Source organism: Balaenoptera borealis (assembly GCF_965194805.1).
Source record: "Balaenoptera borealis genome assembly, chromosome: 13".
Lineage (NCBI taxonomy): Eukaryota > Metazoa > Chordata > Mammalia > Artiodactyla > Balaenopteridae > Balaenoptera > Balaenoptera borealis.
Window position 1 is genome coordinate 43,694,533 of NC_138870.1, and position 14,358 is coordinate 43,708,890.

Below are 14,358 nucleotides of genomic sequence, written 5' to 3' on the forward strand. Positions count from 1 at the left end.
TTATTCAAACCCTCACTCTCATTCCCATCAAATGAGAAAGGACATTTTGGGCCTTCCCAGAGAGGGGCAGAGGGGTGTAGGGGGAGCCAAGTTCGCCCAAATCTTTGGCACAGTCACTGGGTCCCTCTGGTACAGAGAAAGCCACTTTGGTCCTCAGCTTCACTTCTAGGGCTGGAGATGTCAGAACACATCCATGGAGCCAGAGGAGGTTCAGGACAATACCACCGCCATTTTTAATATTACTACTTACCTTATCAACAGTTGTCTTTTCCATTTTACACATAAGGAAACTGAAGCACAGGGAGGTTTAGTAACCTGACCAAGGTCACATAGCTAGGAAGTGGCAGAGGCAGAATTTGCTCCCAAGCACATGTCTTTCCAAAGCCCACTGTCTTAACCATGACACCAAGTGCTGCCTTGCACTTGGCTGGTGCTTGGAGCGTTGCCAAAGCATTTTCATATACTCCTCATTTGCTCCCACCCAGGGAGTGTTTATGTGCTCTGGCCAAGGCTAGACAGCTAAATTGGTGACAGAGCTGAGCCAGCTCTCTGCCTCCATTATACCTACTGCCTCTGCCCTAGGGTGAGCTGCCCCTCTGATTCCTGATTTCTGTTCTAGACAATGGCTGCATGGGCTAAGCCCATGGTCATATCTCCTGTTCAGTTTTCTCCCAACTGAATTTGGGCTAAGATGTTTTTGATCTCAGAGGGCATCTGACATTCCTCAGGGCTTCCCCTTTTCAGGAGTGAGTTCTTCCATTCTGCTGTGGGTAGCAATCAGCTGTTCTGCTAACTGTGGTTAGTGATTACCAAGGATGAGGCCATCTCAGGCAGCCCAGTATCCTTCATGGTTCCTTTGACAGACCTGCCCTGCTTACTGCCCTGGTGCCCCTGAAAGTAGTTTTCTCTTGTTACCTCTGGGTGCCTAAAGTGAATGTCATTGTTGAGAAACAGGAGCTAGGGAAGTACCTGCAATGATAGTGGCTTCTGCTGGATAATTTGAACTAAAGTATGTTTCAAACCCCTCACCTTAGCTTGTATTATTCCTCCCACGCATTTGCCTGTCTAACGCTTTTCACCCTTCCTGTGACGGGCAGACACAGCTCATCCGTCGGGAGGAGAATGCGGCATGGGTAGTGCACACACATCTCTGGCAAAATGAGCCTCAGGTTCTTTGGTGTGTCCAGAGTTGTTAACTTCATGCAGCGTCTGTAAACTGCATGTGTGGGTCTGGCAGTGCCCTGAGAGGGCAGCATTAAAACCCTCCCTGTGAATGTTGCAATGGGTGGTTGGCTAATAGCGGGGTCTGTTCTACGCTTTGCTGGCAAATTGACACCCTCCCTCCACCCCCATACACACAGGAGAGCCCTGTCCTACCTGCTGCAGAGGTCAGGGTCTGGGATGACTGGCTCTGGGGGCAAGTAACAAACTATTTCTTCTTTCGGTCAGCCTGGGGTTTGGAACAAGTGACAGGAAATCAGGAAGTTGGTGACAGTCACAGTCATGAACACCCATCAGACTCCCTCCCCACAATACCGTGTACACAGCTCCCGCCCCCCCAAAGGCCCAAGCCTCCAGAGGGAGAACATCTGAGGCCCTGCGCCCACCGCCCAGCGGGAGGCTTCTCACCGCTAGCCCCTTCTGCTCAGGGGCAGCGTGGCACCGGCAGGAGGAAACCTCTCTGAAAGATTTTCTGTAGCGGAGAACAGGGGGTGGCCCAACGTGGGGAGATGGGGCACAGAAGGGATGCGGGGGCATGGGTGGGTGAAGGTGGGTGAAGGGCAGAGGCCACAGGGTCCCGAGGGAGTGCACTGGCCAGTCCCTCTTCATCCTACCCCTCCAGGTCCCAGAGACCTGAGCTTTTCTTTCGTCCTTTCAGGAAGGCGCAAAGGTAGAGGGGGTCCTACCGAGGGAGGAGCTAGAGGCCATCACGACAGATGGACCAGCCCGGTCCTGCCCCTTCATTTTACTGTCGGGGGTGGCGAGGAAGAACAGGAGGAGTAGAAGGTGGGCCGAGGGGGGAGGTGGGGAGCAAGGACTTGGCAGAAGCGAGCTCGACTGGCGGGAAGTCCCGACAAGCAGGAGAGCTCTGGGTTCCAAGTCCGGGGGAGGGTCGCGGGTTGCTTCTGCCGCTTACCTGTCGCGCCCAGGCAGAGCCACAGCCGCGCGGCCGTGGAGGTCGCGGGTTTCCCGACGGGAAGTCCTGGAGGGCGGGGCCGGGGCGGGCCCTGCACGGCCGCTGGGGCGCGTCCTCTCCGCCTCTCCCCGGGCCAGGTGCAGGCGGCCATCTGCCGCGCCCCCGAGCGCTGCAGCGCGCCGCCGAACGCCCGGCTGCTCCGAGGTCGCCCCCGGCCTTATGCACCCAGCCCGCCGCCGCCGCCGCCGCCGCTGGGAGCCCGGCTGCTCCAGCTTCTCCGGATCTCAGCAAACCCCGGGGGGCAGTCTCCGCGGCCAGGTTCTCAGCGCCGGTAAAGATTGGAGGGTCCTAGCCACCCCAAACACGACAGGCATTAGCCGAGCCGCCGGCGGCGGAAGCAGCTTGTTTATGGAACCGGAGCGTGTGGCGCGCGGGCTGAGGGGCTGCGCTGCCGGAGCGCTCTGAGCCGGGCAGAGAGGCGCCTCTGGTCTCCGTCCCAGGTTTGCTTCTCATCGGCTGGGTGGTCTTGAGCAAATGACTCCTCCCCTCCATCCAACAGTGAGAGCAGGGAATTTGCTGTGTGCCACGAACAATGCTAAAGCCTTCATGTGCCAGGTCTCAGGTAAATCCCAGCCCTAGCAAATACCTACGATTATTGTCCGGAATATATATGGGAGGCGGCTGATCACACAGCTAGCAAGTGCTGCTCAAAAGTGTGGTTCCTTGACCAGCAGCGTCAGCGTCGTCGGATAATTTGTTAGAAATGCGGATTCTTGGGCCCCACCCCAGACCTAAATAATCCGAAACTCTGGGGATGGGGCCCAGCAATTTTATCTTTAAAAGCCCTCCGGGTGATTCTGGTGCATGCTCAACTTTGAGAACCACTCAACGAGTAGAGGCAGGATCCAAATAAGTAAGTTCAGTTCCTAAACCCACGCTCTGAATCATCCCCCTCAGGCTGCTCACCGGTTCAATCCAGTTCTAAGGTTCTGTGATGTAATCTTTTGGGTCCTTGTCTCAGTAATAGAGAAGGACCGCTCCAAATAGCCGATAATTTGGAAATTTTCTGGCGTAGAAAGTTCGACCACCAATTCTGTTTTTCTTCTGTTTTGATATTTAAACGAGTTTGTATTTCTAAGTCTGTAAGACCTGGCAGCAGGGGCGTGGGTGGGTCGATCTGAGCAAGAAGGCAGTTGTGACGTGAACTGGGAAGGGCAGGGGAAGCCGCTGGGGATTAACAGTTGGATGGAGAGAAGTAACCTTGTTTTCTAATCTGGGACCCCAGGGTAGAATTGAGCTATTCAGAAGGAGGCCAGTGTTATTCCAGTGATGGATTCTGGAGAGAGGAGGCCAGTGGAGCATGGAGAAGAAGATCTTGCCTAGCCACACTAGATCAGGAAGCAGGTGAAGGATGGACATTCCCAAAGGGGTAGAAAATGGAGGCATCCACTCACTCTCAGCCTGGTCACCTATCTCCTCCCCTAACACCAAGCAGCTGAGTAATCCCACCCCCCCGCCCCCCAACTCCCTTCCTTTCACATTAGAGACTCTGTCTGGGGTTTAAATTCCTAAACAGAGACTTTCTACAGAGTTTGCCTTGATCATCCGTTTTGGTTCCTTTACAGACCCTCAGGGTTCATTCTCATTCCCACTGCTCCAGCTGCCACCCTTGTCACTTGCCTGATTCCACAGCTATTTTTCTCAGAATAAGGGCATTTCCTGTTGAAGACTGTGGGATGCTGCCCTTCATTTCTCTCTTTCCGGGGGCTTGACACTCCTGTGCGCGTCTGACCCTATAGTCTTTGCACCACCCTTCCTCTTGATCCTGATCTGACCCTTGAGCCTTAGTCAGGACCCAGCCTGACCTGAGGGTGATGGGCTCATCTGGACTCACAGCCTCAGTTCTTCCCCAGGACAGAGTCATGACTGCTAACCCCATCCCGGAGTCCCTGAGAGGCTGATGCCCAAGGAAGCAGCATTGGTCTGTGTTGTGTGCTCCACATTCTGGAAGCAAATTACTTATTCAGTTTTACTTTAGCTGACTCTGATTTTAAACATGACTTTGAGTCCTCAGAACAATGAGCTGCCTGATTTGGAGGCACATGTAGTCCACAGGATGTGTGACCACACTGACTGAGCTGTTCTTTTTTTTTTTAAATTATCAATTAATTAATTTTTGGCTGTGTTGGGTCCTCGTTGCTGTGCACAGGCTTTCTCTAGTTGCGGTGAGCAGGGGCCACTCTTGGTTGTGCTGCATGGGCTTCTCATTGCAGTGGCTTGTCTTTGTTGTGGAGCACGGGCTCTAGGCGCGTGGGCTTCAGTGGTTGTAACATGCGGGCTCAGTAGTTGTGGCGCACGGGCTTAGTTGTTCCGCAGCATGTGGGATCTTCCTGGACCAGGGCTCGAACCCGTGTCCCCTGCATTGGCAGGCGGATTCTTAACCACTGCACCACCAGGGAAGTCCTGTGACTGAACTGTTCTGTCCTCGCAGGAAGGACTGGAGCCGAGCCACACAGACTGATGACTGCATGGCAGGCCACTTAAAAAATAGTTTTCTTTAATTGAAAACGTTATAAAGGCACCTGGTTAAAAAAATTCAAGCAGTAGCAAAAGGTATACAGTGAAAGATACATTTCATTCACTCCTCTCTGGAAATCATCTCTGCCTACTCGTGACTGAAACTTTCCATCATTAAACTCTTCTGCAGGACAGGCCTGGATTCCCCACGCCTCAAGAAGTCCTGTGAATTTCTTTCTTTCTTTCTTTCTTTTTTTTTTTCTTTTCTCAGAATCGTATTCTTATTTCTTGGCCATTTTAGTTTCTGTTTTTGGGTGTTCTGAAGTTTCGCTTTTCACAGCAGTGTACTTCAGGGGGTTTCCCCCACCAAGGCAGGAAGTGTGGTTGGGAGCAGATCGGTGGAAGCAAGCGAGACAAGAACGGCTCTGGGAAGCTACTGACATCAGCCTCGGCCCTTATTGAGTCTCTCCTTTATGCCTGTGGTCCCTGGCGAGGGGATGCCCACCTCCGGGTGGGGCAGAATGAAGGAGACCTGCCCACCAGGAGGAGGTGCTGGCTTCACTTGGGAGGGAAAGTTTGACGGAGAAGCTGCCACGAGCACCCCAGGGAGGTCAGGAGGGAGGGCAGGCTCCCCCCAACCCCAGACTGTACCCCTCCCCCGCCCTCTGCAGGTGCCTGACCAGCGGAAGGAACCTAACATGTCCCTTGAACTTCTTTAGTCTCAGTTTCTTATCTGTGAGGACTAATGATGCCTTAGGGGTGGTTGTGCAGGTGGAGCAGATAACTGATGTGACAATGGGATAGTTCAGGTCTTCTGTTACATCCGTTTATCTCTTTTCTCCCCCTATTTCCCCCTTCCTCTTTCTCATCTCATTCCCGTGCTCTGAAGAGAAACCATCAAAGCAAGAAATGTTTTAGGGGGCTTCCCTGGTGGCGCAGTGGTTGAGAGTCTGCCTGCCAATGCAGGGGACACGGGTTCGAGCCCTGGTCTGGGAAGATCCCACATGCCGCGGAGCAACTGGGCCCGTGAGCCACAATTACTGAGCCTGCGCGTCTGGAGCCTGTGCTCCGCAACAAGAGAGGCCCGCGCACCGCGATGAAGAGTGGCCCCCGCTTGCCACAACTAGAGAAAGCCCTAGCACAGAAACGAAGACCCAACACAGCCAAAAATAAATAAATAAATAATTAAAAAAAAAAAAGAAATGTTTTAGGAACCCAAGCAGAGCTGTTCCAAGTTCTGCCGTAGTCACTCATGCATCACAATTCACTCCGCTCTGTGGGCCTCAACTTCCTCATCCGTAAAAAATAATATTTTTACTGTTGAGTTGTTACATTAAATAAGTAAAATGTTTAACCCAGTGCCTGGTATACAATAAGCACTCAACAAATGTTAGGATGTCAGTCGTTATCACTAGCTGTTGTCCTTCCTCCATTCCTACCTTCAACAATACCGTGTTAGCCCACCATGCTTTAGCCCTGTGCTAGGTATTGAGTAGGACCAGAGACACAAAAGTAAACAATCTACTTCTTTCTCCTCAGGACACCCTTAACCTAGGAAGGGAGGTTGATAAATGTAAAAAGGATTATGACAGGGCAGAGCCAGTACTCTAAAGCGAGGCAAGTGCTTTGGGTTTAAAATTGAAGGGGGCACCAAAAACTCAGTAATCAAGTAGTATATAATGTAATATTTAAAAACATCAAAATTAGTGCAAAAGATGTCTATGATGAACAAAATATGAACAATTTAAAACAAAGAGTAGTGCTCTGCTGAGCCATATTGGAGCCTGAGGTAAAAGAAAAAATGTGGACCCCATGTCCATGTTTTTTTTCTATTAATTTTTTTTTGGCCTCGCTGCACGGTTTGTGGGATCTTAGTTCCCCAACCAGGGATTGAACCCAGCCCCTCATCAGTGAAAGTACAGAGTGCTAACCACTGGACCACCAGGTAATTCCCCCATTTTTCTTTTATATAACTGAAGCCTCCTTATATCATACAATGAATAATTGTTTACTCTCTTGGGAAACATGTGGGATAGGCGCATTATGACTAAGGACACTTCTACTTAAATTACACATGATTTTCTTCTTAAAAGCACTCAAGATACCCAGGATCTGTGTGTACTTTTTAAAAAAGAGAAATTTAATAATTGTGAAGAACATCTACATGCTTGCAAGATTTTGCTATGAGAACTCTTTCTGATGAAAATTATGATATATTATTGTTCAATAACTTTTTTTAAAAAAGAAGGAGATATGCACATTGAACCTTCTGAAACAAAGGTAATTGTATCTCAACCTGACAAAAATATAAGAATAAACTCTCCCCCAGCTAACTGCAAAACCTCTGTTATCAATCCCTAAAAAATAAGAAAGGAGGTTCCTATCTTCTTAGATATTTGAACAGACAATACATTTCCTTACAGAAGGTTGAAATATATATGATGGCACTGGAATGTTGTTTAATATTGTTTCAGATTGAAAGTAAAGGAGAGGTGATGGAATAACTGAATGGCAGGTCTAATGTCCTGATTTTTAATGTCCCCTTAGTGTCCTGAAGTTTTTGCCTCACTGCTTCTTAATTCCCATGGAATCTTATTTATTTATTTTCAATAGGTAATGTGCATATGGCACAATGATTAAAAGTTCATAAGTATAGTGAACTACTCCTATCCCTGGTAACCTAGTTTTCCTCCCCAGAAGCAGCCACTGTTACCAGTTTCTTTTGATTCTTTCTAGAAACACAGCCCAGAGAAGGAGTCACCCTGATTTTAGCAAGTACCTTAAATAGTAACTTTTTTCATTATATTGTCTGAAGTGGTTAAAGTTATTTTAAAAGCAATTAACTTACTGAGCTCTCTTTGTGGCTCTGATAGATTTCCAGTGGACTCTCTTGGGTTTTCTAGGTAGACAGACCTATCAACAGCATAGGATTTTGGCAAAGAGAAAACGGTTTTGGAGTGAGACCTGGGTTGAATCTTGGCTCTGTCTGATTTTAAATCCAGCCTTTAAAAAATGTTGGCACTCTCAAAAAAAAAAAAAAGTTGGCACTCTCCAAAGGCAGCATGTAAGTACAGAGTCGTCCTTCCCCCCAGGTGTGGTGGGTAGAGTGGGCAGAGGCCACACAGAGCCAAGTACTGCTCCTCTGCCCTCTCCTGGGTTGGTTTGACCTGGATCTGCATAGATCCAGAGGGCTTTGATCTTGGGGATTTCTAAACAGCCAGTGATCAGGAGGAGAGACTGAAGGGGAAGCCCTAAGCTACAATAACCTTTTCTTTCTCCACGAATGGAATGTAAGTTATGTTTGCTGAGAGCAGATTAAGATAGATTTTATTGTTTGAAATCATGGATTTATAGCTCTTTAAAGAGCTGCTAATTATCAGCAAGGCCTACAACCCCAGCCCACCCCCCATGTAGTAGTGGGAAAAAACAGTCCAGCACATGGGAATGTGTAAAGGTTTTCTCACAGGTGGGACCCACTGCCAGACAGGGAGTTGGTGGTATTTGATGAGGAGTGGTACTAAGAAACACCTATAGTTGGTGAGGAAAAAACCCACATTCTTACTTACTCATGGAATTTTATCAATTTGAAGGGATGCCCCAGGACATCTCTGATCCCTTTATCCACTCCATGGAAAAGATGACTGGGGATGTGGATTATCTAGTTTATTTATATCACATAATTTTTTTCAACGGGACCTCAGAGGAGCATGAATGAACTCCTTTATATCTTACACTACCAGGAAAAGACAGACCTGAGGTGGTGCTTTGATATAAGTACAGTCCTCCAGACTGCAGTAAGATGGGACAGCATTATATTGTCATAACGAGGGATGAGCTTAAACTTTGAAAAGATAATTGGCTCCACTTATTAATTATCAAGACTTAAGATATCATGGGGTTTAGCTGTTACACGAGGTTTACGGAAAACTATTCCAGGCTTGCCGAACTACCAGGTGACTTACCAGGTACAAAACAAGGATGCCTCACAAATAGAAGGAGAAGCCCCACTGTGGGGAGATGGAGACAGACTTAGGACCCTGATGGGCTCTGTAATGTGTTATCCTGTCCTGGCGTTCAGTACCCTGAGGAGCCCACAGGTACTGAATTTTTTTTTTTAAATTTATTTATTTAATTTATTTATTTTTGGCCGCATTGGCTCTTCGTTGCTGTGCGCGGGCTTTCTCTAGTTGTGGCGAGCGGGGGCCACTCTTCGTCGCGGTGCGCAGGCTTCTCATTGACGGGGCTTGTCTTGTTGCGGAGCACGGGCTCTAGGCGCACGGGCCTCAGTAGTTGTGGCTCGTGGGCTTCAGAGCGCAGGCTCAGTAGTTGTGGCACACGGGCTTAGTTGCTCCGCAGCATGTGGGATCTTCCTGGACCAGGGCTTGAACCCATGTCCCCTGCGTTGACAGGCAGATTCTTAACCACTGTGCCACCAGGGAAGCCCCAGGTGCTGAATTTGAAGGCAGTAGTGGTCAGGGTATTTGACCTTCTGTCATTTTTGGTCTCTTGGCCATTAGCTCAATATGGTGATCTCCTTGCCAGTGATGGGCAAAGAAAGGTGTCTACTGGGGGTCTGCGGGAAAGCTTTCCATTCCTTGGAATGAAACAGATACAAGAATAAGACAGCCCCTTAAAAGCCTATCTGAGAACAAAGCCCACACAGTGACAAGGTGGAGCAAAGGGATGACAGAACCTGGGCCACCACTGGCACTGTGTTTTTTTTTTTTTTAATGTTTATTTATTTGGCTGCACTGGGTCTTAGTTGCAGCACGTGGGATGTTTGTTGCCACGTGTGAGATCTTCATTGCCACGTGCAGGACCTTCATTGCTACGTGTAGGATCTTTAGTTGTGATATGCGGTATCTTTAGTTGTGGCACGCGAACTCTTAGTTGCGGCATGTGGGATCTAGTTCCCTGACTAGGGATCGAACCTGGGCCCTCTGCATTGGAGCGCGGAGTCTTAGCCACTGGACCACCAGGGAAGTCCCCACCACTGACACCACTGAGCTGGAGCTTATACTGCTCATGGGGTCCATCCTATCCTGGTATCTGATATGTGAGATAACTCAGTGGGCTCTTCTGGAGCCAAGGGAAAGATAGGGGGCCCCAGTCCAAAGGGACTCAGACCTCCTCTAAGGACATTCAGATTTTGCTTTGAGTGTACAAAAACTAGAATTTTCTACAGAACCTGGAGCACAACAGTGGAAACAATCCTACCTGGGGAGTCGGAGAACCTCAGAGCTGATATGACCGTCATCTTTTAACTCCCATGGCGAGGAAGCCATGTCTGAATGGGAGCCTTAACCTGCTGCCCACGTGAGCAGCTCCTCTGAGACGTCTCAGAAGAGGGAAGCACTGGAGCTGGGGCTCATGCACTCCTTGCCTTTGGGACCAGAGAGTAGGAGCCCAGGGAACGTTCTGGAGGTGCCAGGTCACCTCGCCCATTCTTCACAGGGTTACCCCACAGTCAGATGCTCTGGGGGAGGCACATCTCAGTATATGGGGTGGGAAGCCTTGATAGAACTCGCCCCAAGCAAAGGAAGGACTTGGAGAGGGACGGCATGGGGTCCCTCAGTTAGCTGGCAGTTCTGTAATCGTGGGCAAATAGTTCAACCTCAGTTTTCTCTTTTTTAAAAAGAAGATATTGAGGTGGGTCTGTTGTGGAATTTGATGAGATAATGCATGTAAATCACTTGTAATGTGCTCAGAATATAATAAATGGCTTTCCTAGTACGTGCCCATAACTCCTCCAGAAAGCCTCACTTACTGTTTTCAGCGTTTGGGCAGGAGCCACACAGCTTGTTGATGAGCTTGGCTGACTGTGGATTTTGGTCTGGGTTTGAGGCTGGGCAAGAATGACCACTTGGATCCTGCTCAAAGTTCTTTTGTTTTGGCTTATTCCCCAAGGAGCTGAAAGCAGTCCAAGGGATAGAAATGAGACCAGGGTACATCCAGGTGGCCAGTTGCTGCTCCCCATGGCCTCTTGTGTCAGTTCCCAGAGAAGCATCTCTCAGAGTTTGGTGACGTTGGCAGCCAGCGGGCAGGAAGACGTCTGCCGGAATGGAGGAGTGCAGAATTGCAGGCTGGCTGCCTTTATACCCCAGGCACAGCACACCCAGAAACAACAAAAATACCTCATCAGGCAATCATTCTGTTACTCAAGCCAGGTGACCCAGGTCTAAATTCCAAGCCTTGAAATTCTTCCTGGATCAGCCGTGGGGCAATCTGTCTCCCTTTATCTGTCCCCGTGCTGCAGGCAGGCAGCTGTTAGTCCGTAAAGAGCCTTATGAGTTGTGAGCAGGCCCCCCTTCCTCTGGGCAGGTGCAGACCTGTGTCAGGGCGTGGCTTGGCAAGCGAAGCACGAGCCGGGCGCAAGCTGCACAGCCACCCGGAGCGGTCTTGGAGTTCCCGTCTCTGTCCAGAGCCTGCCTCAGTGATCTCTGCCTCAGAGGCAAGGGAAGGGGCTTCACTCAGGGTGAAACCAGACTCAGGGACAAACTCTAGGAATCTGCCTGCTTAGCCACTGTTGCTGTTTGCCGTAAGAGTAGACCCAGATCTGATGTCAGGAGCTGCATGGAGGAGACTGATGACTGCCTAGGACCTGGACTGCCTACTGAGCATGAACTTGTCAGTCTGTGAGGTTGACTCCTGACCAGATGCAGGAGAGACTGGGGAGCTTGACTGTGTACGGGGACAGACGGAGACTGGGACAGGGCCAGTCGAGTGTAAAGGACCTTCTTTCTTCTTTGTCTAGCATGTCTTCAGGGAACCACCTTTGATTCTTAGTCCGTGGAGTTCAGATGAGGCCCACTTCACTCCCCAGTACCAAGGGTGGACCTACAGACGGAGGAGGCCCTGCCTTCACCAAAGGAGCCTGCATCCTTGCCCAGCTCAGCAGACAGCAGCGTCTATCTGCAGACACCACTGCACATGACGATTGCCTATAATCATCCAGATGTGGTGTCTGTCATCCTGGAGCAAAAAGCTAATGCTCTTCATGCCACCAACAACCTGCAAATTATTCCAGACTTCAGCCTCAAGGATTCCCGAGACCAAACTGTGCTGGGCCTGGCATTATGGACTGGCATGCACACAATCGCAGCCCAGCTGCCGGGCTCCGGGGCTTGCATCAGCGACACCATGTCAGACGGGCAGACCTTGCTGCACATGGCCATGCAGCGGCAGGACAGCAAGAACACACTCTTTCTCCTGGAGCACCAGGCGGACATAAACATCAGGACTCAGGATGGGGAGACGGCTCTTCAGCTGGCCATCAGAAATCAGCTTCCCCTTGTCGCGGATGCCATATGCACCCGAGGAGCTGACATGTCTGTGCCAGATGAGAAGGGGAACCCCCCACTGTGGCTCACGCTGGCAAATAATCTGGAGGACGTCGCATCCACTCTGGTCAGACGTGGTTGTGATGCCACGTGCTGGGGCCCAGGACCTAGTGGGTGCCTTCAGGCACTGCTGCACAGAGCCATTGATGAAAACAACGAGCCCATCGCCTGCTTTTTTTTTTTTTTAAACCAGTTTCCATGGTATTGCAGCATTTCTTTTTTTTTTTTAAAGATTGATTGATTGATTGATTGATTGCTATGTTGGGTCTTCGTTTCTGTGCGAGGGCTTTCTCTAGTTGTGGCAAGTGGGGGCCACTCTTCATCGCGGTGTGCGGGCCTCTCACTATCGTCATCGCCTGCTTTCTTATTCGCAGTGGCTGCGATGTGAATAGTCCCAGACAACCTGGTGCTAATGGAGAAGGAGAGGAAGAGGCCAGAGATGGGCAGACCCCCTTGCATTTGGCAGCCTCCTGGGGGCTGCAAGGGACGATACAGTGTCTTCTGGAGTTTGGTGCCCCTGTAAATGCACAGGATGCAGAAGGAAGAGCGCCTGTCCACGTGGCCATCAGCAACCAACACGGCGTCATCATTCAGCTGCTGATTTCCCACCCTGACATCCACCTGCATGTCCGAGACAGGCAGGGCCTGACCCCATTTGCCTGTGCCGTGACCTACAAGAACAACAAGGTGGCGAGGCCATCCTGAAACGAGAGTCCGGGGCTGCCGAGCAGGTGGATAACAAGGGCCGGAATTTTCTTCACGTGGCAGTTCAGAACTCTGATTGCGAAAGTGTGCTGTTCCTGATCAGTGTTCAGGCTAACGTGAATTCCAGAGTCCAGGATGCTTCCAAGTGGACCCCTTTGCACCTTGCTGTCCGAGCAGGCTCAGAAATTAATGTAAATATGTATATTTATGTATATGTATATCATACGTATGTGCAAAGATCCTCTGGCCACCGTGATTAGATTAGGGTTCAGCACATTACCCAAGCCAGGCTACTCAGAGCCTTTCCTGAGATATTTCCTGGAACTAGCAAAAAAGATGACCCCCCTCCCCCCGGCCCCACACCTCTGATCCCCTACCCCACGTGACCACTGATGGAATCATTAGCTGGGAAGGTGATGTAAGTTCAGAGCAGCTAATGGCCATCTTTGCTGTTACATGAGGAAGGAGAGTCAGCCTGAGCATGAAGACAACACTGAGAAAGCAAAGAATAAAGGTAAAGTGTGAGAGGACCCTAATGTTATATTTTGTACTCCTGGATCCTGCTATACCTGAAGTCATTTATTCCTCGATTTCTCCCTTCTTCCACTTTCTCTTTTTCTCCTTTTCTTTTCCATTTTTCCTTTCCTTTACTGTCTCTCCCTCCCTCCCTCCCTCTGTTCCTTTTTCCCCTCTCTTCCTTCCTTCCTTCTTTCTTGTTTTGGTTGAAATTTGTTTGAGTGTGTTTTTGTTACTTGCAACCCAAAGAATCTGACCAATAAACAATATGATGCAGTGAATTAACTTACTGCTATAGGAGAGAGGTAAAAGGGCTATCTATGTTCATTTAAAACCAGGCCTGGCAGAGAGAAAGCAGAGAGGAACTCCTAAGAAAAACTTAGGAAAGGACACTTCTGACTCTCCAAGGAGCAGAGAGAGTTGAGTGGTAACTCATAGTGTGGCAGGGTATGGGGGGCACTTACAGATTGGGAGGGATGGACCACCCATCCTTCTAGGCTTTAACCTGTGAGATATGCTTGAACCAGACAATTTCCCAGGTAGGACTTGGAGATAGCTGGGAGACCAGGGAACTGGAGGGCTTCTGCTTGGGAGACGTCCCCAAGTCTAGAGAGGCAAGAGGCTGTTGCAGGGTCTGGCCTATCCCTAAGCCCCCAGGACATGGTGTGCCTCAGACCCTGTTAGTGCTGGGTGAGCAGAGAGTTCACCATTTCTCCACTTCGTTACTACGTTAGGTTCAGGCCTGTTGCTGTTCTGTGGCCAACCATGTCCCCCATGTTTGCTTTGGAGAGATTGTACCAAGTTCCCTAGTGAGGTCTTCCCTGTTGCATATAAAGAGTGCCTCTGTAACCTTCCTTTGTGCAAATCTTTGGCCATTTTCCTAGGGTTCCCTGCTAGAAGTGGAACTTGCTGGATCAAAGGCTATGAACATTATTAAGGTTTTTGATCCTTATTCCAGGAGGCACTATTATCCATTACGAGAAAAGAGATGTAAAAAGTCCCCACCCTTGTCGGCTAGGAGAGGGCTGATGGCTAAATAACTAGAGTAAGAGGTGACCTGCTTTTCAGAAAAACAGAGCCATATCACAATGTCTATAATAAATGGAATTAAGACCATAAAATGTGGTGTGGGTGCAGCAGATC

At 49.6% G+C, this 14,358-nt stretch overlaps 3 protein-coding genes across 7 annotated transcripts in view; 1 reads left to right on the forward strand and 2 right to left on the reverse strand.

Moving 5' to 3' along the window:
* The window catches only part of GALNT6 (polypeptide N-acetylgalactosaminyltransferase 6), a 34,239-nt gene extending 31,993 nt beyond the window's left edge, over positions 1-2,246 (reverse strand). For 3 of the 5 annotated variants that reach the window (XM_082352425.1, XM_082352422.1, XM_082352426.1), the window contains exon 1: positions 2,138-2,224. The gene's annotated coding sequence lies outside the window, so the exon portion shown is untranslated. Of the gene's footprint in view, positions 1-1,377; positions 1,451-2,137 lie in introns of all 5 variants that reach the window. The other 2 variants (XM_082352423.1, XM_082352424.1) reach the window with 2 other exon arrangements.
* The window catches only part of LOC309610094 (THO complex subunit 7 homolog), a gene marked incomplete at its 5' end in the record, with an annotated part of 113,715 nt that overhangs the window by 69,116 nt on the left and 30,241 nt on the right, over positions 1-14,358 (reverse strand). The window lies entirely within an intron of this gene.
* Positions 1,757-13,496, forward strand: LOC309609676 (uncharacterized protein; the record flags this gene model as incomplete). The annotated part of the gene is made up of 4 exons (XM_082351376.1): positions 1,757-1,760; positions 1,880-1,891; positions 2,102-2,468; positions 12,369-13,496. The coding sequence occupies 4 exons, from the start codon at positions 1,757-1,759 to the stop codon at positions 12,697-12,699; spliced, it is 714 nt and encodes a 237-aa protein (XP_082207502.1). The 3' UTR covers positions 12,700-13,496.